The sequence below is a fragment of the Podarcis cretensis genome, assembly GCF_951804945.1.
Source record: "Podarcis cretensis genome assembly, chromosome: 1".
Classification (NCBI taxonomy): Eukaryota; Metazoa; Chordata; class Lepidosauria; order Squamata; family Lacertidae; genus Podarcis; species Podarcis cretensis.
Window position 1 is genome coordinate 61,572,489 of NC_137170.1, and position 22,115 is coordinate 61,594,603.

The 22,115-nt window shown below is 41.4% G+C and overlaps 1 protein-coding gene across 8 annotated transcripts in view; it reads left to right on the top strand.

Moving 5' to 3' along the window:
• The window catches only part of NAV2 (neuron navigator 2), a 541,062-nt gene that overhangs the window by 415,129 nt on the left and 103,818 nt on the right, over window positions 1-22,115 (top strand). For all 8 annotated transcript variants that reach the window (XM_079970617.1, XM_079970619.1, XM_079970612.1 and 5 more), the window contains 2 exons: window positions 1,774-1,882; window positions 4,296-4,685. In XM_079970617.1, coding sequence (XP_079826743.1) covers window positions 1,774-1,882; window positions 4,296-4,685 — 499 coding nt within the window. The remainder of the gene's footprint in view (window positions 1-1,773; window positions 1,883-4,295; window positions 4,686-22,115) is intronic.

Consider the following 22,115-nt stretch of genomic DNA (forward strand, 5'->3'; position numbering starts at 1 on the left):
TCAATTTATATACCACTTACTTGCCAATATGGCTTCTAAGCAATTGTTCAGGGTCTTAAATATCAAAAACCAAGCATTGAACCTGGCTCTGTAGCCAGGATCTTTCAACACCAGTGCAATTGTGCAAAGCTGGGTGTCCCACTTTGTACTAGATTATGCTGGTGAACTAGGCAGAAGGGTAGCTCCACATACTGCACATTACAGTAATCTAGACAGGGTTACAAGTGCATGGCCAACTGTGGCGAGGCTGCGCTGCTCTTGTCTGGGAGTGATTATAGCTGTTGAACCAACTGAAGTGACAATGGGCAAGCCAAGCAACTGTAGTCATCTGGGCCTCTAGTGAGAGATTGGCTACCTAAGGTATATAGAAACACATATCAGCATAACCAGTAAGGAAAGATATGCGTTCCCCATGTAGTGGTGCCTCAGGAAATCTTCCAGACCTGAGTTACACATCTACAAAAAGCAAATAATAGCTAACTTGTATTGGTCCTTTTTCATCAAAACTGGAAATGTTTTATTTTAGCACACTGTAACCTTTGATCAAGCACCATGAGAAGTGGGACAACAGTTTCGCAAAGACAGATGGAATTGCAGGCCACTAGCAAAATAAATTAGGGTGAGGAAGAAGCAGTATGGAGATGAAGAATGAATGAGCTTCTGAATCTGTATAGTTAAAAACCACTTTAGGACAAGCTTTCTCATCTCTTCCTAGGGTACCCTCATCAGATCAAATAAGTTATGTATTAAAAACTCAGGCTTCACTTAGGTTAATGAACACATGAAAATGATTTTTCACTTTGAATCTGTGATTCATTCCATGAATTAACAGAGTTCTCCTTTCTGTTTTGCAAGACAAGTATTTGCTGTACAAAAGATCATTGTTAAAAATTCCCCAAATATTATGCAACTTCCACATTTTCCTACAAAATTCAAAATGTGAGGAAAGTATGCCAAGAATATGTCTACTTTAATTTCTTGCACAAGAAATCGTATTATAAAAGAGAATAACAGTTTTGCAAGACTGAGGAGTCCTTGTAGTGTCTTTAACACACATACACACACACACACCCAAAAAAAACCTGGATCACTAAAACTTACAGGATTGCAAAAGCTACTCTGTAGTTCATTTTTTAAATCAAGACTCATAAAAGTAGATTTTTGGAATATGATCCTTTGTTACAGTCCTCATAGTGATGAGGGTTTAGTTGTTTCCCTCTCAGTCAGCCAGCATGATAACTGATACGATGCAAGGATGTGTTGAGCGAGAAAATTCATAATTTTTCAAGCTAAAGAACTGTTTGGTCAGCTAAGTCTGTTCAGGCTCCTATAAACAGCATTTTTTTAATTTTTTTGAAAAAAGGTAAGCATCTTATGTTCAAAAGTAACTGAAGTGTTCCAGTTATCAGCACTTTCAAACTACAACCTTCAAACTACAAGCCGTACTATATTCTTCTGAAATGCACTGAGTATTTGCTTTAACAATTAAGTGATCAATAATATGGCTTAGGAAAAAGACCTTGTCAGTAGCAAGAGTAATATTTTAGTATATTAAGCATTTGATACTGGTTGTTGTGGAAGGGATCCTCCTAATGTCATTAATGTGCTATTGTACATCAACAGTAGGTACCCATTCCATAAAAAACTGATGCTAGTGTGCATTAACTGTAAAAGAAGCAAACCACATTTGGGTTGGAGCCATAAAAAGATGGCAATTTCTGTTGGTAATAAAATCTAGTTGTTTTCCCCTTTAACAATTATATTTTTTCATAGGGGAAGATCCAGAAGCTCGACGATTGCGAACCGTCAAGAATATCGCTGATCTGCGACAAAACTTGGAGGAGACCATGTCAAGCTTACGAGGGACCCAGGTTTCTCACAGGTGGGAGGCATGAATTGCTTCTCTGTTCAAATAGAAGAAGAACTGTGGGGGCCTGTTTTTCCTGTCCTTGACTCAGTTTTTGCCCCGAGAAATGATTTAAGACTGGTAATGACAAGCATTGACTGAACTAAGCATGTATTGTGCTTTATTCTTTTTTAAAACTAAAAGCCCAGGTTCTAAACTGTCTAAAGATGATGAAGTAAATTTTGGTAGAGGAGAAAACCAGACTGTATATAGAAGCCTAACCCTGAATAAATGCTTGTTACATACTTTAGGTGATGTTTGAATAAAAATGTGCAAAGGTTACTACTTAAAATGTTACTTACGAGAGACTTCAATGCATTTTTACCAGATTTACAATATTGTGTTTAAACAAGCACCTGAACTTTACATGACCTGTTTGATAAGGTGCATAGCTTGAATTCCTACCTGCTCTTTGGTCAAACAAAGCCATATAATTTTTTTAAGTGATGTACATGTATATGATTTTTAAGAGAAAAGCAACTTTTAGGACTCTCCAGTAACATTTCAGAGATAAAACAAAATGTCTGTTGTTAAGCCAATACTCAGTTAGATTTGCCAAGTTTTTAACAAAAGGTTTTGGAAGGAATATGACGTGCAAAGACATTCAAGAGCTAGTTTAATTTGACTGTTAAGCGGTTGTATACCTCTTAGCATAAGATCTCAAATGAATTCAACATTTGAAAGTTTGCCTGGAAAATTCAATTAATTTAGTTCCTGCACTTAGGAACTTCCAGCACATCAGTTTTCCTTTTGAAGTTTAAATTAATACGGTGGCTCAGTGTGATTAATGACAATTACTATGGAGTCATTAGACTTGCTCAGAACACTGTAGAATACTTATTGTTCTGGCAAATAGTCAGAATGGAGGCATTTTGCATGTTTCAGTGCCCGTTCTTATAATAAACGTTATGTAACTAGGAAATGGGACAAGGGTGGTGCTGTGGGTTAAACCACAGAGCCAAGGACTTGCCGATCAGAAGGTCGGCGGTTCGGATCCCTGCGATGGGGTGAGCTCCTGTTCTCGGTCCCTGCTCCTGCCAACCTAGCAGTTCAAAAGCACGTCAAAGTGCAAGTAGATAAAGAGGTACCGCTCTGGCGGGAAGGTAAACGGCGTTTTCGTGCGCTGCTCTGGTTCGCCAGAAGCGGCTTAGTCATGCTGGCCACATGACCCGGAAGCTGTACGCCAGCTCCCTTGGCCAATAAAGCGAGATGAGCGCTGCAACCCCAGAGTCAGCCAAGACTGGACCTAATGGTCAGGGGTCCCTTTACCTTTACCTTTTTAACTAGGAAATAAAATCAGCCACAAAAGAAATAATGAAGATCCATATAGTTCAGTGGTAGAACAAATGCTTTGCATGCAAAATGTTTCTCAGTATCTCTAGGTAGGGCTGGGAAAGACTTCTGCCTGAAATCCTGGACAGCTGACACCATTTGATAACATGGAGTTTGATGGATCAATGGTTTGACATGGTATAACTCAGATTCCCATGTTCCTCTTTTCAAGCAGTAACTGTAGAAAATGATTGAAGAATAGTGTACAATGTGCAGATGGGGAAATGAAATCAAACATAAAATTCACTCGCAATATCACTGAATCCAGGCCATTGTATACACTTAATCCAATATTTTGATAATCAAATTAGCTTTTCAGCTAACTGTTAAAGGAAGCTAATAAAACCACAAGAATGTGACATTCTGTGATTTGCAGCTGTTAAATCACCCAGCACACCATATTATAACATTAGGAATCCAAGCTCCCTTTTTGACCTCTGTTATGTACTGAAGTTCTCACCCTGGGCCAGCAGGGGGATACTGTAGATAGTTACCCAAATGAAGGATCGAAAGTGATGTTCAGTGATTGGATAGTTTGTATGCAAGTGACGTTCAGTGATTGGATAGTTTTAGAAAATGGCAACAGTTACATTGTTCTGGAGCGCTATATAAGCAGGCTGACTGAGCTCCTCATTTAGAATAGAGAATATTAACTTAACCCTTAAGGTTTTTTTTAAAGAGTTAGGCTAGAGTTCAATATATCTAAGCATTGTATCTAAGCATCTCAGCTGAAGAGGTTTGAAATGAATCCAGTATTTTAAAAATACAGTTATGTTTTTAATAAATCCCTTTATAACAGAGTGGGAAACCTCCTTCCCAAAGGCCTAATTAGGCCTTCCAAGCCGTCCCATTTGGCCCAAAAGGGGGTTTGCAAGACATTATGGAGTCCTGACTATCAGCTGATAAGGTCTTCAAAGTACAGCACATTGCAAGTACAATTAGCTGTATTTGTAACAATGGGGGGGGGCCTTGTTATTCACTACAAATGTAACACATTTTGATTAAAAGTTTCCCAGTTTTAATTTCTTTCATAATTTTGATTTCTTATTCTTTCAAGCACCTTGGAGACCACCTTTGATACCAATGTCACCACTGAAATAAGCGGTCGCAGTATTCTCAGTATGACAGGAAGGCCAACACCCTTATCATGGAGACTTGGGCAGTCTAGTCCCCGCCTTCAGGCAGGTGATGCTCCATCAGTGGGCAATGGATATCCTCCAAGAGCCAATGCCAGCCGGTTCATCAATGCAGAATCAGGGCGTTATATGTATTCAGCTCCCTTAAGAAGACAGCTAGCATCGCGGGGCAGTAACGTTTGTCATGTGGATATCACCGACAAAGGAGGTGATGAAATAGATCTTGAAGGAATCAACATGGATGCCACGGGTTACATGAGTGACGGAGATGTTCTGGGAAAAAATATAAGGACTGATGATATTACAAGTGGGTGAGTACATTCAAGTTTACTGATGATGATAATAATAATAATAATAATAATAATAATAATAATAATAATAATAAATGTATAATCTTCCTTTGAGCCAGAATTGGCTCTCAGAGCATTTTATAACCATTACAATACTTTATGAAAATACGTAGTATTAAAGATACATGGACGTGTGTGTTTATGGTAGTTTCAACTGGTTCCATGAAACTGATCCAAGTCTAGATTTTAGGCTCTTCCCTGCAGGAGAAGGGAAGAGCAAGAAGAGCCTCAAGTGGCCATAAAGGCCATGTGTCAGGACTAATAAATTATCACATGTACTTTGTTTGCTTGACACAGGATGCAAATGTTCAAGCACTTCCATAAGAATGTAGATTTTGTTCCTGTTATGCATGCCTGATGCAGACACTTTTATAGTGAAATGTCTCCTAAGAACACTACAGTCTATTACAAGGATCTGTAAAGCAGTAGGTTGAGTTATTTGGTTTTTTCAGGGTAATGGGACACCCCACAGCAAACACGCCACTCCTCCCTAGTATATTGTGGCATGGTAGGATACTGAAGCAGCATGTTGAATTATTGACTACTATAAAGTTTCAAATTCTTGGGGGGATATGTTTTCCTGCCACCATTCTTCAGAAAATTTGTACAAATAGTCTGCGTTTTAGAAATATTTTAGAATGCTCTCAGCCTATAATGGTAGAATTAAATTTAACACCTCTGCCTTAACTATACAGTCAAACCTTGGTTGTCAAATGTAATCCATTCTGGAAGCCTGTTTGGCTTCCGAAATGTTTGACAACTGAGGCGCGGTTCCGATTGGTTGCAAAAGCTTCCTGCACTCAAGCAGATTATAGTGAAGGGGTGTGTTGTGTTTTAGTGGGTGTCTAAAAGAGAATTGCTGCACCATTCCATGTCACCACAAGGGGGTGCATATTTCTACTCTTAGTTCAACAAGAGCTTTTTCAGAATTATTTTAAAAATCTAGATGCTGTCAAGTTAATTAATTAGGAGATTATCGTTACGTAGAAAATTATGTTTGTTATGCAACATATACTGCTTGTAGGTGAATATTTTGAGTACACTTGATGGGCCTTCAGTGAAATGATTTATCAAAAAACATTAATAATGTGGAAGTATTCCTACAGAAAAGGAAGGAAGGAAAGAAACATTGATCAGAAAATGATCACTTTTAGTATTGTATACATGGTATACAAATCAGTTTTCTGAACACCAAATAATGTTATTTATTTAAACACACATCTTTATAGGAAAATAATTACTTTAAGAAAACAGAGTTTAAAAGGCTGGTGCTTTTTTAAAAGGTATGTCAGACCAGGAGAACCTCTAAAAAACTTCAGTTACAAAATCTGGGCTCTCCACACATTGAACATTATGGACCCCATCCTTATTTGTCTCTCCTTCCTTGCCCCCCTAAATATAGATGAACCTATCGCAATCTGATGTCATTAAGTAGAGAGCAGGTGCAAATGAAATGTGTGTTTGATTCAAGAAATAGTTTATAACAGTTTTGATGGATCAAATTAATCGGCCAAGATAAAAAGAAGAAGTAGAGATTCCTTAGGATCTCTTGCCAGATTTAAGGGACATAAAATTCCCGCTGAGTACCACCTGTTTCCCAGTTGGCTATTCTCAGTATATGGTACAAACCACATACACTAGGATCACAATTTGGCTAAACAGTGGAGGCGAATGGATTCAGTGCCCTGGTCCAGCACTGGCTCCCTGTTCAAATCATCCCTCTGACTGTTTTGAACTAAAAACAACTTCAAGTCCATAGGAAATGTAATCATGGATCTCCTGGCATCTTGTCTAGTTTGGTCGATTTCGATTTTATTGCATTAGCCATGTGGCCATAGCATAATATACATAGAAATAACAACATGGAATAGGGGTGGGGAGATAAAAGTGGATGTCGTCCTGGGCAAATACTTTGAAAAAATGGGGATAACAAAAGTAACAGGGGATTTAAAACATCGAGTGACTGAGAATACAAAAACAGATTCGATTGTGCGGCGTATCGATTACATCTGTGGTATTAAAGAAGAAGTTGGTGCCGCTTTCCTCTTCATCACACTAAGCAGGAAATTAGCTGTCATCTCGGTAATCCAACAGTCAGAATCCTGCAGAAGAAGGGACACTATCCAAGGCTGGATTGGGAGATGAAGCTTGTTCACGAGAGGAGTTAGAAACCGAGATCTTTCTTCTGTCCAGTTGGGACAGAAGAGCATTACGTGTTCCATAGTCTCCAGAGCCGTGTCATTGCAGGTGCATGTTCTATTTGCGATGGAAACTCTGGAGTAACGACCCGACAGAACTGCTGTAGGAAAACAGTTGAGACGGGCACAGGTAAAGGCCCTTCGCTTAGCCTCCGAAGGAATTGTGAAGCAGTATAGAGGGATCCCTTCAGGGGGTGGAATAGCTAGGGCTAAGCCTGAACACGGCCCTCTTGCATGGGAAGCTGTGTTAGAGAAGTCAAGTTGCTGTAGCTTCTTTTTGATTAGAGGTAGGGCCGCCGGGCTAATATACTCTAAGTTAAAAACAGTTTTGCGGTTCAAATTGAGAAGAGAGCGGAATTTGAGATTAATTGTAGTTTTCCAAGGAGAATTATGAATATCTCTTAAGATCAGATTGGAGAAACCACCTCTCATTCGAGCATCCGATGCTAGTAGGTTGGAGCTATAGGAAATGGCTCGACTCCATGCTCGTTTTACAATTGAGGGCTGGGCGAACTCAAGTCGTAGGGCTGCACCTGATACACATCTCGGGACACCGGAAAGAGATCTCAGAAACATGTGAAGTGGGCGATCCAAGTTACCTGATATTGCTGTAGTCCATACTTCGCAGCCATATAATAATTTAGGGACAACTTTGGCATTAAATATTTGAATTGCTGCTGGAAGGTGTTTGCCGCCCTTCTGATGATAAAATCGGACAATGGCATTAGAGGTCGTGGTTGCAGCAAGAGAGGCAGATTGTAGATGGGTGGTCCAGGAGAGATTATAAGTAAATATTAAGCCTAGATATTTAAAGGCTTTTACCTTTTCTAAGTAGCCACCTGTGATCTTAAGCGGCTCCAGCTTGAGTTTACGGGAACGAGTGAAGTGGAGGACTTTCGATTTTTTATAATTAATATTAAGAGCTTCCGCCTTACAATAGGCGATAAATGCATTAACTGCATTTGCTAGGTCCGCAGCTGTTCTGGATAAGATGCCGGCATTATCTGCATAGAAAAGGGAAGCAACGGGGTGGCCTGCTAGGTGAGGAGGATACTTAGTTGCTAGCTTCAAAGGGGAAAGAGCATCATGAAGATAAAGATTAAACAGTGAAGAGGCCAAGAGACAACCTTGTCGGACGCCCCTGGCCGTTGGAAATGGAGTGGTAAGGGAGCCGTTGGGATCAATTCGAATGCGAGCTGTGGTGTTTGAATAAAGGGAAATAATTAGGGAGAGGAGGTGCGGATCAATTCCCAGATGGGCAAGTTTGGACCATAATCTTTGCCTAGGAATGGAATCAAAGGCGGCCTCCAGGTCCATGAAAGCGGCAAACAGGTGGCCTTGCCTTGGTGCAGTGTATTTACTGGCAAGGTGATAAAGAGTTAGACAGTGGTCCATGGTTGATGCTGACTTCCGGAAGCCAATCTGTTCTGGCGGTAGAATGTTTCTCTCATGTACCCATGAAAGGAGTTCTTCCAGTAAAACAGCGGCAATTATTTTCCCCGGAATAGATAGTAAACTGATGGGGCGATAGTTCCTAGGGGTGTTTAGCTGGCCGCCTTTGAAAATCGGAACTATTTCTAGTTTGGTACTTACCTGAAACATCTTGATTTTGAGGCTGCTGATTTTTACTCTGACAGTTTCAAAAGCACATTGTAAAAAAAACGCACACACACACAAATAAAAATTCTATCCTGCAAAAGGTTTAGGAAATGATTATCAAAAGAACCCTTTAGCAACCAGTGGTCTAGCAAACACACGGCTTGCCAATCCCATGTTTCTGCAAATAAAGTAGTGCAAGACTTTGCTTTTCAATGTTTCTTGTGCTAATATTTGCAAAGCAAATGACCTTTACCTGAAACTGCATTTGGAATGCATTTTATTTCCAAGAGAGTTTATTTTAAATGATTGTGAATCCTTTCATCAAAGGAATGTCTTCGGTCAATAAAATATATGCATATGCATGTTCAATTGAATTGGGGATGAACTGGGGAAAATTATAGGCTTCCTATGGATGGTTGTCTGATTTGTTAGGGTAGCTTTGCACATGCACTTGCAGAGACAGATGCCTGTGCTTTGTACAAGTTTTGCTTTTTTGTTTGTTTGTAGCTCCATCTAGTGGTGGATGATTTCGTTAATATATTTGCATATGCCTGTGAAACTCAAGTGTTGTACGGCAAACCTGTTACTGTCAGGTAGCATTGCAGTTTCCTATTCTTGAACCTGGAACCCTCAGGAACAAAAATAGATGAAAAATTCAGCATCACTGTTTCTACCACAGACTGTTTTCATAACTTGTGGCTTGCCTGCAGAGCATAATTATAACTAGTAAATCCAACATAGCAAATGCTGACTGCAATTACTGAACTGTAGCTACTACCACTTAAAATGTTTGCATTTTTCTACTGTTTGTTTCATATATTGTAGTTCTTATTAGCAATTTTAATTGCTGTAAGCTGCTGTGAATGCAGTAACAGGACAGAATATAAATCTCTGAGTAAATAAACAGAAGTATCTAGCGTGAACAATGTGTTATGCACTTTATTGGACACAAATAAAACCAACATAGTGTGAAAAAATGGAAAGGCAGTCAGCCGATGTTGGTTTTCCCAGGCAGTGCCCATAAGCATCTGTTTGACACTCTAGCTAATAATACTACTCTATATGTGCATCCTTACTTATGTGACTGAAATAACACATATTATTTCATTGTGTGGGCTTTGTTTTTGTAAACAATTCCAGTGTTAAGTAGATGGTATAAGTTTCAGCAATTATCTTGGTGGTCATGAAAGAGTTTCTGGGTTAAACATTAACAGACGCAGAGAAATAATTATACTCCACAATTGCATTGGTTTCCTGGATTGGGCCAAAGGTCTGTATAGTCCAATACTCCTTCTCTACCAGCAGCCAGCCAAGCTAGACTCCCTCTCTCTGGCTCTGTGCCTAATAAAATGACAGATTGATAGTTACTCATATCCATTGGCAAGCCCCTTGGACTGTTAGATTAATGACTGAATATGAGCTTGTTGGTGTTTGGGGGATAAGCAAATGCCATATTTGCTTAGAAGCAATTGAAATCAAGATATTGTAGCAGTGGGGCAGGGAAACTCAATCCCAGCAGTGTTGATTTTGGACTTTTTAATTTGATATATAAGCTCATATTCATGTTTGCCCCAGAGGAAGGCAGCATTCCATTACTGTGTTGCAATGACGCAATTGGATAACATCTCAAAAACTGTTATGGGACATAAACTCTTCCGCCTCTAGGGGAAGGGTGTTACCTTAGCGAACAATGCAGGCACCTAATACTGCTGGAAGAGGGTTGTCTGCAGTGCAAACAGATGTTTCTGTAGCATCAGTTTCACGAGACATGGCTTTTGGACATCTGCAACACACGACAAGAGAAAACGAGGAAGCCATATTTCTCACTGCGAGAGAAATAATATCGCTGTGCACATCTGCACAATTAGATGTGCCCCAGGAAACAATCCTGGGTGTTTCACTCAGGTGTATTTTCAACGTACCCATCATGTGGCTTGCAGGGGGAAAGCATGCAGTAGCAGCTGGTGTGGTTGGGTAGCATCACTGCATAGCATCACTGCAGCTTGAACAGTACTGGGATGGAACAGGGTGGCAGCAAGGTCAGGGCTGTACCTGTGCAGATGCACAGACAGGTGGGAGTGCCTCCAGGTTGATTATGCTGGCATATCCGCCACCCTAGTCCACCCCAGCACTGTCTGGGTAAGCTGCAAGAATACAGGTGTAAAGAGGACAGTTCCATGGCTCTGCCCTATCACACAACCTTCTCCCCATGCCAGGTAGCTTTGGTTTTCATATGTTGAAAACAGCATGTCTCAGAGTACCAGATGATGGGGACAATTTGTTTCATTCCCTCTTTGAGAGTACCCAGAAGAGATGGCTGGCTACTGAGGAAAACGTAGGCCACATTCACATCCTACACTGAAAGCACCACTATACAAATTGAACAGTCATACCTTCCCCCCAAGAATTCTGGGAGTTGTGGTTCGTTAAGGTTGCTGAGAGTTGTTAGGAGACTCCTATTCCCCTTATAGAACTACAGTTTACAGAGTGGTTTAACAATCAACCCTTCTCCACAAAGAACTCTGAGAATTGTTGCTCTGCAAGGAAGGGGTCTGCTAACAACTCTCAGCAACTTTAACGAACTACTGTTCCCAGAATTCAGGGGTGGGGGTATGATTGTTTAAAGTGGTATCATAGCACTTTAAATGTATTTGTGAATGTGGCTATACAGTGGTACCTCGGGTTACATACACTTCAGGTTACATACGCTTCAGGTTACAGACTCCGCTAACCCAGAAATATTACCTCAGGTTAAGAACTTTGCTTCAGGAAGAGAACAGAAATCGTGCTCCGGCGGCACAGTGGCAGCAGGAGGCCCCATTAGCTAAAGTGGTGCTTCAGGTTAAGAACAGTTTCAGGTTAAGAACGGACCTCCGGAATGAATTAAGTACTTAACCTGAGGTACCACTGTAATTCTAAACTAAGGAGACTTTTGTTTATTGGGCTAGGTATTTTCAATAGTGGTTCCTAAAGTATGTCAGTTGCACATCTCTCATTTGTTTCCAGGTATATACCCCACTTCTGAGCATCGCTCATGATGTCTATGCTGAAAGTGCCTCTACTCCACAAAATGTGGAGCAGCACTTCTTTGAAAAAAAGCAATGATGAGGCTTGCCATTAATTCCTTGATACAAATGTTGCAACACCCTCATTCTACTCATGTAACCCCTATAACAGTCTATTCTTGTTTGGCTGCTGCTCACTTTCTGAAATGGGAGAAAAATTGTGGTTGTCTTTTGCAAGAAATCTTGAGAAACGAGAGGGTGGAGCAAAAACCACTGATAAATCAGGCAGACAGAAGGAGTTGCACACTAGCCTTGGTTAATTGGCAGAAGCATGTTGCCCTGATTTAAACTGAGGAGCAAAGAACAGTTGCTTCCAGGATTAATTAAGTAGGTTTCAAAAAAGGTTTCTTCCTCCCCACAAGGGCACTTAAAAGTGAGAAGAGGTGCTAGGATGAAAACAGCTTGAGAGAAGCAGCAGAACAAATGTGTACAAATTCTTTGCTATGTCTTGGTGTACAGATAATAACAGGAGGCTTGGAAAAAAATTACAGTACGAATGCCCTTTTGTCAGCTGGCATGTGCTCCACTGTCATTCTCAGAATGGCAAGTATCTGTGTTTTTACTGGCAACTAGCTAGGAAAGAGAGCCAAAATATTTGTTACAGCCAAAACAAACCCAGTGGCCAAGATAAACCATTGCAGCCACATGTTCTCAGATCCCTCACTGATCTATCTTGGGCCATGGGAAATTTTGTGAGGCCTCACTTACAGGTCTGTCCAAGCAAAGTTCTGGCAGGCAGCAGTTTTGGTATCCTGAGGTTAGAAGGAATTGAATTCCTCTTGGTTTGTAAATATCTGAATATATCTATGACCTTGTATGCCTCTGCAAACCTTAGGAGGCCACAGGTGCTTGATTGACCCACCCAGGGGAGTTGCCTTGCCATAGATACCAGAAATCAACACAGCCAAGCAACGTAGAGAGGGGATATAAACAAGATCATTGTGTATCTCCATCTTCTCTTTAGAATATGCCAAATCCAGCCCTACTCATGTGTACCACAAGCTGTAAATGTGCAACTAGTGATGCATTAAAAAAAAAAGTGGATTGGGATGTAAGTTTGAATGCACATCAGAAAGCGCATCCCATTCGCACAGTGCAGTTCAGACTACATCTTCTCTTGGATGTGCAATGTCTGACTGTAGTTCTTAAGCCCAGCACGTGATAACATGCATGTGAAACTTGCACAGGGTACATATGGGCCACCCAACTTTTCGCAGCAGTGCTAATTTCTGTTTTATACAAATGTAATCACATCAATTTTACAACCAGTTCAACTCTGTCCCACCTAAGTATGTGTGTGAACACCTGATGATTCACAGGACATTGGAAAATATGTATGAGGTCCTTAATTACACCCTGAGCCAGAGGGTACAGGTTTCTGAATGTAAACACTAGGAGGTGCTTCCCAATTGCTTGCATCTGCAAGAGAACTTTAAAGGAGCAACAGTCACCCAGCTATCAGTTGACGTCCCTTCCCCCTTAAAAATTCAAGGATTTGTGAGCAAGGCCAACCGTATAATGAGGTGTGCATCTTGGCAAATTGCACTTTCCATCTGCTGTCTGCGAAGCTGCCTGTTGTTGTCACCAGCATGGTTGGCTGGCAGCCTACTTTTCTGCCTACTGTGATTAATGTTGCGGTGGCAGCAGTGGTGGCAGCAACTGTGACTCGCCCTCATTCACCCTGGAGTCTTTCTACTGTTAATGGAAAGCAGCTGGCAGTTGTGCTCTTCAGACCACCACAACTGGGGCCCCCTCCTCAGAATAAGGCATTGCAGGTAAGCTGGCCCCAGAGAATGCCTGTGCCACTGCTGCATTGCATCAATGGTGGTAAATGCTATTTCTATGACTGCTCCTTCCCTCATCCGCACGCCTGATCTCCAGTTTCAGACATCGTGATATGCAATGTTTAGCTGCTGGTATATCATGATGCTGAAAACCAGATTTCGCTCAGCGCTAGTCTGTTTTTTAGTATACCTAAAATCCATTGCTTATTAGGGGCTACCGCACATTTTGTTTTTTAAATAAATGCTTTGCAGAGGTAACTACCATAGAGTTATTTAAAAAAATCAAAAGTAGGGGGTCTGTGACGTCACTTTAGAAAAATATGGGGTCCTCAGTAATTAGCTAATTGGGAACCACTGATCTAGAGGATGAAAGCCCATACTGAATATATGGTTGTTGAAGTAGGTCACAAGTTGAGTTTGAATATGTTAGATTTGCTTGGGTGGAGATAAGAATGTAGCAGTGCTTGTGAAGCAAGATAGAGCGTGGATTTGCTTGAGTGTTGAGTAACATGAGCAAGATTCTGATGTGTGTCTGGTGCCCCTTGTGATGGATGCTTCATATCAGTCTCATTGTTCATGTCAATATTGTCTGGAAAGCATCAGTTGTACATTTCCTACCTGCCACTTTAGATTGAGAGTTTATTTAATCTTTGCTTAGGGTGAATGCCTTTTATATTCATCTCTATACATTGACTCATAATGCTCTTTCCCTCCCTTTTCCCCTTGTACATTGACTCATCATGCTGTAAATGTTGGGTAGCTGAAGCTTAGGGGTTTTTAAAAGGGGAGGAATATAAATAATAATGATACCATACCACCTACCTGTCCATGAATGTGTATGGCATTCTATAGAGTTTAGTAAGCCAAAAAATAAGTGCCTAACCTAATGGTATTTAACAACTACAACCTGATCACATATACGCCACCCCCCCCCCCCTTTCAGGCAAGATACTCAAAAAGCCATGGTGATGCAGCCGCAGACATTCCTGAATGAAAATGATTATATAGGCCCATTCCACTCTGGGCTCAGGAGTGAATCTGACTTACTTGCCCTGATGAATGAACTGTTATAAGAAGAGGGATGTGGGGAGTGTGATCCTGTTGTTCTTGCTAGACATCTCTTTGGTCTTTGTTACCGTCTACCATGGCTCCAGAAGGCTGCATTGGCTGAGTGTTTCTCAGCCTCCTCCCTCTGAGCTAACCTTCTTCTTCTTGTTGTTGTTGTTGTTTAGTCGTTTAGTCGTGTCCGACTCTTCGTGACCCCATGGACCAGAGCACACCAGGCACTCCTGTCTTCCACTGCCTCCCGCAGTTTGGTCAGACTCATGTTTGTAGCTTCGAGAACACTGTCCAACCATCTCGTCCTCTGTCGTCCCCTTCTCCTTGTGCCCTCCATCTTTCCCAACATCAGGGTCTTTTCCAGGGAGTCTTCTCTTCTCATGAGGTGGCCAAAGTATTGGAGCCTCAGCTTCACGATCTGTCCTTCCTTCTCAGGGCTGATTTCCTTAAGAATGGATACGTTTGATCTTCATGCAGTCCATGGGACTCTCAAGAGTCTCCTCCAGCACTATAATTCAAAAGCATCAATTCTTCGGTGATCAGCCTTCTTTATGGTCCAATATTAGAGCTAACCTTCTAATATTGGCTTTAAAGGAGGATTAAACAGCTTCAAAGAGGAGACAGCTATCAATGGTTATTAACCATGATGACTATGCTTTGCCCCCACATTTGGAGGCAGAAATGCTTCTGGATACAGCAGGGGAGAGCGCTCCGGTGCTTGAATACTGCTTGCTGGTTTCCCACAGTGAGAACAGGATGCTGGACTAGATGGGCCATTGGCCTGAGCCAGCAGGCTCTCTTTATCTTCTTACAGGGTGTCACACAGCACTACTGTTTCAAGTGCTATTTAACATCTGCATGGAGCTGTTGTGGGTGGTCATAAGGAGCAATGATACCCAACTCTATTTCTGTGTAACAGCTGAACTGGGAATGGCAGAGAAGGCTCAGGTCTGGGTGCAGTGGTAGGCTGGATGAGGGCTAATAAGCTGAATCCTGGCAAGATGGAGCCTTTGTGGGTGAGTGGTTTCCAGGTTTAGGAGGTAGTTAACTTGCTTGCCCTGGATGGGGTCACACTCTCAATGAAGGTGCGAGTGTGTTGTTTGGGGGGTGCTCCTGGATTCAGATCTGTCATTGGACGCACAGGTGTCTTGTTCTCAACATCAGTTGGGAAGAAAGCTGCGACCAGGATAGTTTGACCTCAATTGCCATGCATTGGTAACCCCAAGAATGGATTACTGCAACGTGTTCTATATGTGGGGCTACCACTGAGGATGATCCAGAGACTGCAGCTGGTGTAGAACAGATTATTTTTAGTGGCAAACTACCACTGGCATTGAACACCTTGCTTGTAGGATTTGTACTGATTGCCAATCTGCTATGGGCCAAATTCAAGGTTTGGCACCAATATGCAAGGTCCTATGTCACTGAGGACCAGGTTACTTGAGAGACTGCCGTATCCCTTATATATCCAGTAGGTCACTGTGGTCTGCAGGAGAGCTTCTCCTGCAAGTTCCAAAGATCTCTGCACTTTCTGTAATCAAGTGAAGATATATTTGTTCTGACGAGCTTTCTGAGCTGGGTGAATAGGTCTCTGCCACGGGTGTCTACTAGGTACTGCTTTTACATTTTATCTGCTGTTTTCTGTGGGTTTGTTTTATTGCATTTTTCTGTTGCCTTGAGACGTGTGCGGAAGATTTTCAGGGTCCAAAACTCTGAAGCAATTGGCTTAGATCCTAATGCTAACAAATCTCACTTGGTGAAGGCTGAACTGCAGTGTAATCAAACTCAAGTGCAATTTGAACTTTGTAACCTTTCCAGCATTTCATACGGGGGCCCCTCAACAGTGTTAAAAATAAATTAGCACGACTTGGTCAGTTCAAAAGGCACAGTAACATTAAACAGCTTGGCTTAGAGGAACAGGACTTGATCTCGCTGACTAATGAAGAGAGCTGAAAACTCTACTTATATACCGTATATGGCTGTATGATTTCAACATGATTAATAATAATTACAATGTCATTTACGTTATCTTTTCTGAATGTGGTGTTTGTTTGAATTGCTTTCTGTTGTAGCAGGCTTTCTGCTGATTTTGTTAAATACTGAAGCATTGCAAGTAAATACACAGTGGGACAGAAAGGCTGGCTTTGGGGGTTTCTGCTAACTCGTCTCCAGAATGTCAGTGCACATACTTCCCTTTTCACCTCCATACACTCCATTACATTGAGTCAGCTCTGAGGGCTAGGGTTTGAGACAGCTCTCAAGATACTGGTGCTGTTGCAAGATCAGAGCTAGATCCGTATTTGTGATAAGCAGGAAATTGTTCTCAATGCTACGCATAAATAGTCCGGGGAGGGGGTATGTCTCCTTGTGTAATGAAAAGTGAGATACAGTGGTACCTCGGGTTACATACGCTTCAGGTTACAGACTCCGCTAACCCAGAAATATTACCTCAGGTTAAGAACTTTGCTTCAGGATGAGAACAGAAATTGTGCTCTGGCGGCGCAGCATTAGCTAAAGTGGTGCTTCAGGTTAAGAACAGTTTCAGGTTAAGAACGGATCTCTGGAACGAATTAAGTACTTAACCCGAGGTACCACTGTAAATATATAGGCAATAAATTAATGAGCCCATGCTGCTGCCATTTCAGTAAAAGGCTTGCTGCATGCTACAATACTGTACATTGGATCTGTCCACTAGAGGGAAATGTGATCAAGAACAGCAAGCCAGTGGAATTCAATGGACTGCATATTTTGTTTGAGATTTTCCATTGTTTGATTCCTCAAGGTAGTAAAATCAATATTGTCTCTTCAGTACTTGTTTTCTGGCTAAGCCTGAAAAGGGATAACAGAAAAACAGGCCGGTTATTTCATTTTTAGCATACCTGTGCTTTCAATTTTAATTCAAATCTCTCCCCACCGTGAGGTCATTGGAAGTTTATTTGCCCCTAGCCATACAGAAAAATGGGTGCGTGCAGTTTCATCTCTGTTCATTTCAAACAAGCTGGGAGATACTAGGCCTGAAAACTGACTCTAGGCAAAAGTCGCTTTGTTCTTAACCTTCCTCAGCTGTATATTTTTTTTAAAAGGGGGGGGGGTGTGCAGGTGGGCAACACATTATAACCTCATTATTATGGAGATACATTTTGAAGCTCTGTTTGACCTAAGATATGTCTTATTCAATCCCAATGGCATCTATCGTTATGCAATCCAGTGAACATATATTTTAACAAGCACCAAGTTCTTAAAGTTTGTTATGTTTTGATATCCTATGTATTGAAATTCCTACCTAGAAACCACCAGCCAACATAGCATTAATGGATAATAGGTATCATGTGGTTTTAGGACCCTGGGTTCTATTTTTAATTAGGTTTTTTAGGTATATACATACACAAACACACACATTGTAGATGTATTATTTTTTACAGTAACAGTAATAACTTTTGTATGGCATTCATTTATTGGGGGGGGGGGCATGTATACCACCACCTTGAGCTCCTTGGAGAAAAGGTGTAATAGAAATCTAATAAACAAATAAAACGAAAGTGGCATATACTTCGTTATGTTTTGTACTCACTATCCCATTTCCTATTCCAGCAATGTGAAAGAACATGGGTTCTTTCAGCCCAGTTGTCACCATCAATCTTAGCAGGATGCTGACTGGGTGGGATAAACCCCACCATCATGATTGTTAATATTCACACACTTTCTCCACCTGTGGGGGGGTCATGTCACAGTGAAACAGCTCCCAAACAGCTGGGTGTGCTTGTAAAGCGGAGCTCAAAGAGCAATGGAGGACTGGGACATGAATGTCTCAACGTTCCTCCAAAGAGATATCCTTCATTCATGTTCTAGGCATGTGATAGTGTCTCCTGAAGATTTGTGACTCAGTGATCTTTTCTGTGGGGGCTCTGCCAGGACAAGGGACTGTTGCACATCCCTGTCATAATATTCAGTGACCTCTGTTTGTCTCAGTTGTTTTCCTCATAGGTCTTCCCTACCTATAAGCTTATTTTTCAGACTATGCCGCTTACAAAACAATTTCTTATGCAGTTTGAAGCTCATCTAAGATACCACATAGCAAGGCTAGACTGTACTGTTAGATTAAAAGCTAATGCTTAGAGTGTGCTGAGTGGATATGTACTCAAAGAAGGTCTTTGGGGTTGACTAAACACTGTGGCCTTGTTGGCAACAAAGCCATGGACAAGTTCATGACCAAACTACACTCTGCCTGACTTCATTCATCAGTTCAAGTTTTGTAGTCTGAAACTTGAATTGACCCTAGCCATCTGGCTATATATTTCTTAGTTTTCACATTGACAAAACTTGTGGGCAGACTTCACATACTACTCTTTGTCCAGAAAGATCAAGTTGAAAGGAGATGGTGGTCAGTTAAGACTGATGGGTTGACAGACTAAGGGAATAAAATATGGTTTGGCACAGAAATTTAGCCAAGAAAAAAAGAAAGAAAAACAAAACTATTCTGAACTGACGTGTCAGGTTTCCAGTAGTTCTAGAGAAATTATGGGGCTTTGCTCTCTCATTTTTTGAGCGCTGCTACCCATCTTTTAGGGACGCAGGTGGCGCTGTGGGTTAAAGCCTCAGCGCCTAGGACTTGCCGATCGAAAGGTCAGTGGTTCGAATCCCTGCGGCGGGGTGCGCTCCCACTGCTCGGTCCCAGCGCCTGCCAACCTAGCAGTTCGAAAGCACCTCCGGGTGCAAGTAGATAAATAGGGACCGCTTACCAGCGGGAAGGTAAACGGCGTTTCCGTGTGCGGCTCTGGCTCGCCAGAGCAGCGATGTCACGCTGGCCACGTGACCCGGAAGTGTCTCCGGACAGCGCTGGCCCCTGGCCTCTTAAGTGAGATGGGCGCACAACCCCAGAGTCTGTCAAGACTGGCCCGTACGGGCAGGGGTACCTTTACCTTTACCTTTTACCCATCTTTTAACCCAGCAATCCTTGTGGGCCAGTATTGGTTCTTACTTTAAAGTTACCACATGGACTTCCAGATCCAACTCCTGCTGCATTCCAGTTGGGAAGCCAATTGTGATTTAATGGATAACCCACCCAAAACCACAGCATATTAAATAAGCATCCCTGCTTGCAAAGGAACAATTAGGAGCTCACTCTAAGCTCCTAGTTTTTCATTTGTAGCTGTGTTTGTACCTCACCTCACCTGACAGCAGGTGGGCGTCATCAGGACTTTGGTCTTTCAAATTTCAGTGGCACCCTGTAGGAGGCCAAATATCAAAGGAGGGCATTAGAGAAAGGGGAATATTTTCTGTATTTTTGTGTGGACTCCCCTGACCTCCTCCAAACTTTGGCCCAAATCAGAGTTTTCCTATTAGTATTTAAAGCCCATACCAGCTTGGGACCAGTTTGTCTGAAGGATTGCCTTGCTCCATACTTGCCTACTTGACCACTTCAAGCTGTGGAACTTGCACTTCTACAAGTTCCATATAATGTTCATTCCACAGTTAGAAGTCGTATCTTTTCATGTGGTGGGCACCCTTGCTATACTCTGTTAAGAAAAAATATTGTTTCAGCAATCCTACTCAGATATATAATTTAGTTACATATACTTGTTTTTAAAAATTTGCTGATTTTATCTGTGGTGTCATTATTTTATATACGCTGCTTAGCTTTTCTTTTTTTAAAAAAAGAGAGAGCAGTATATAAATTTTGCTGAGTAAAAAATCCATGTGACAAATATCCTAGGTTTGGAGGACCCTCCACAACAGCATGAAAGGTAGCACTGCAGAGGGAAGATGAATTCACAGAAAACCACCTCTCATTTTTTTATGTCAACCGACGTCTGTGCTGGATCAAAAGCCATTCTTCAAGCAGCATGTTAGCACTGGATTTAACCCAGGCAGACTAGAACAAAGTAAACATGGGTTCAAACATTCAACTTTCTTTGTTCACCTTAATAGGAATTATATTTATAAATAGAAGAAAATAACTTAAAACACAAGTCAAACATAAAACCACCAGAGGAGGAGGGGACAGGAGAGAAGTGATGACAAAATAGTAATAAAAACTTAGGCTGTGTACACATTGCCAGATATTCCGGCTCCAGCACACTCCCAGTGTTGGTGTTTGAAGCTGTGTACACATGACCTTAGCCACAATCTGTATCTATCCTGCAGTTATTTGGAGAAATACTGCTGTTTGATGCACTTTCCCTCCATCCCATCTGAAAGCATAAGCCATCATTTATATACCTCCCCCAAAAGCCCATCCCAGAATGTTGGCTCCATAACAGAGAAGGTCTAGTCAATTCCTCCAGCTGTTGTTATCTTTTTGTAAAATGTTTTCAACAGGTTTGATTCTGCATTAGATAATGGCAGGTGCTCCTGTAAATTGGCAACTGAAAAATAGGCAAGATTTAGATTGCTAAAGTGAAACCTACTGTACCTGATCTCTTTCAGTGAATGCAAGTAGCAGTGAAAAGCGTTACTTAAGGCATCTTTTTAAAAAACATAAACAAACAATGACTTGGAATGACTTTGCTGTACCAAACAAAATGTTTGAGGTGCAAGCAGCTGGCAAAAGGAGAGAAAAGTTCAAGAGTTTAAGTTGCCAAGGGAACTCAGAAGCAGTTGGTTTATGCCAGTAAATTGGGAACAGAGGAGGGGGGAAGCATCTCCCCCCTTTTTGCCTAGAAAAGCATATATATATGTATGAAGTTGAATTTCCATTTGCGGTAAGTCCTTTTAATGCTCTATTAATAACAGTTGGATAAATAAAGGTTTGTACACTGAATGTGACTGTAGAAAATGAATTTTATGGCCCATTACTAGTTGTAGAATAGCACTGTCATTGAGAAAAATCCTGAGATAATTAGGAAAATGAATCAGAGAATTCTTTTGGTAGTTTATGCTTAATTCATTAATTAATATCTGTCATCCCCACCTGCCATTTTAAAGCTATGCTAAACTATACCCTTTAGATGTTTTGAGAAAGTGCTGAAATTTAATAATTTACATAGAAATTACAAAAGTTTAAGGGCTTCTCTGGGTTAGCTCCCCAAATGCAATAAAACCAAAATGCCTCAGTGTGTCATTTGCACTTTCCATTATTCAAATGGGTTTAGGCAGTGTGTGTGAGGTACTTTAAAAACACAAAAGCCATCAGATCAAAGGTCCATCTAGCCCATCATCCTGTTATTACAGCGGTCAATCAGATGCCGATGGAAACCCTGCAAGTACAACAGCACTCTTCCCCACTTGTATCTGCCAGCGAATGGTATGCAGAGACATATTGCTTCTGACTCTGGAAGTAGAATATAGCCATCATGCTTTATCTTCAGAGGAACCCTGTGAGGTAGGTTAGGTTGAGTAGCCTAAATTCACCCACTGAGCTTGACAGCTGAGCAGGATTTTAATCCATACTTCTCCAGTCCAATCCTAAAGTTATCAACGTTTCAATCTACATTGGCCTAATTTGCACTTTATGCTAAGGCAAACCATGGCTTAGCCTAAATGAGCACATGGGCTCTGGAAGACGAGATTGCAGCCACTTTGCACCTCTGCTGCTGCTGCTGCTGCTGCTGTTGCTGCTGTACTGTGCTGAGGTAAGCCATGGTTTGGCTTAATGTGCATTCTGAACCCTGGCTCATGGTTCAGTTCTCTCCAGAGTCTGACCACAAACTGTAACCCGAGATTTGTCCTGTAGAGTTTACAGTTTGG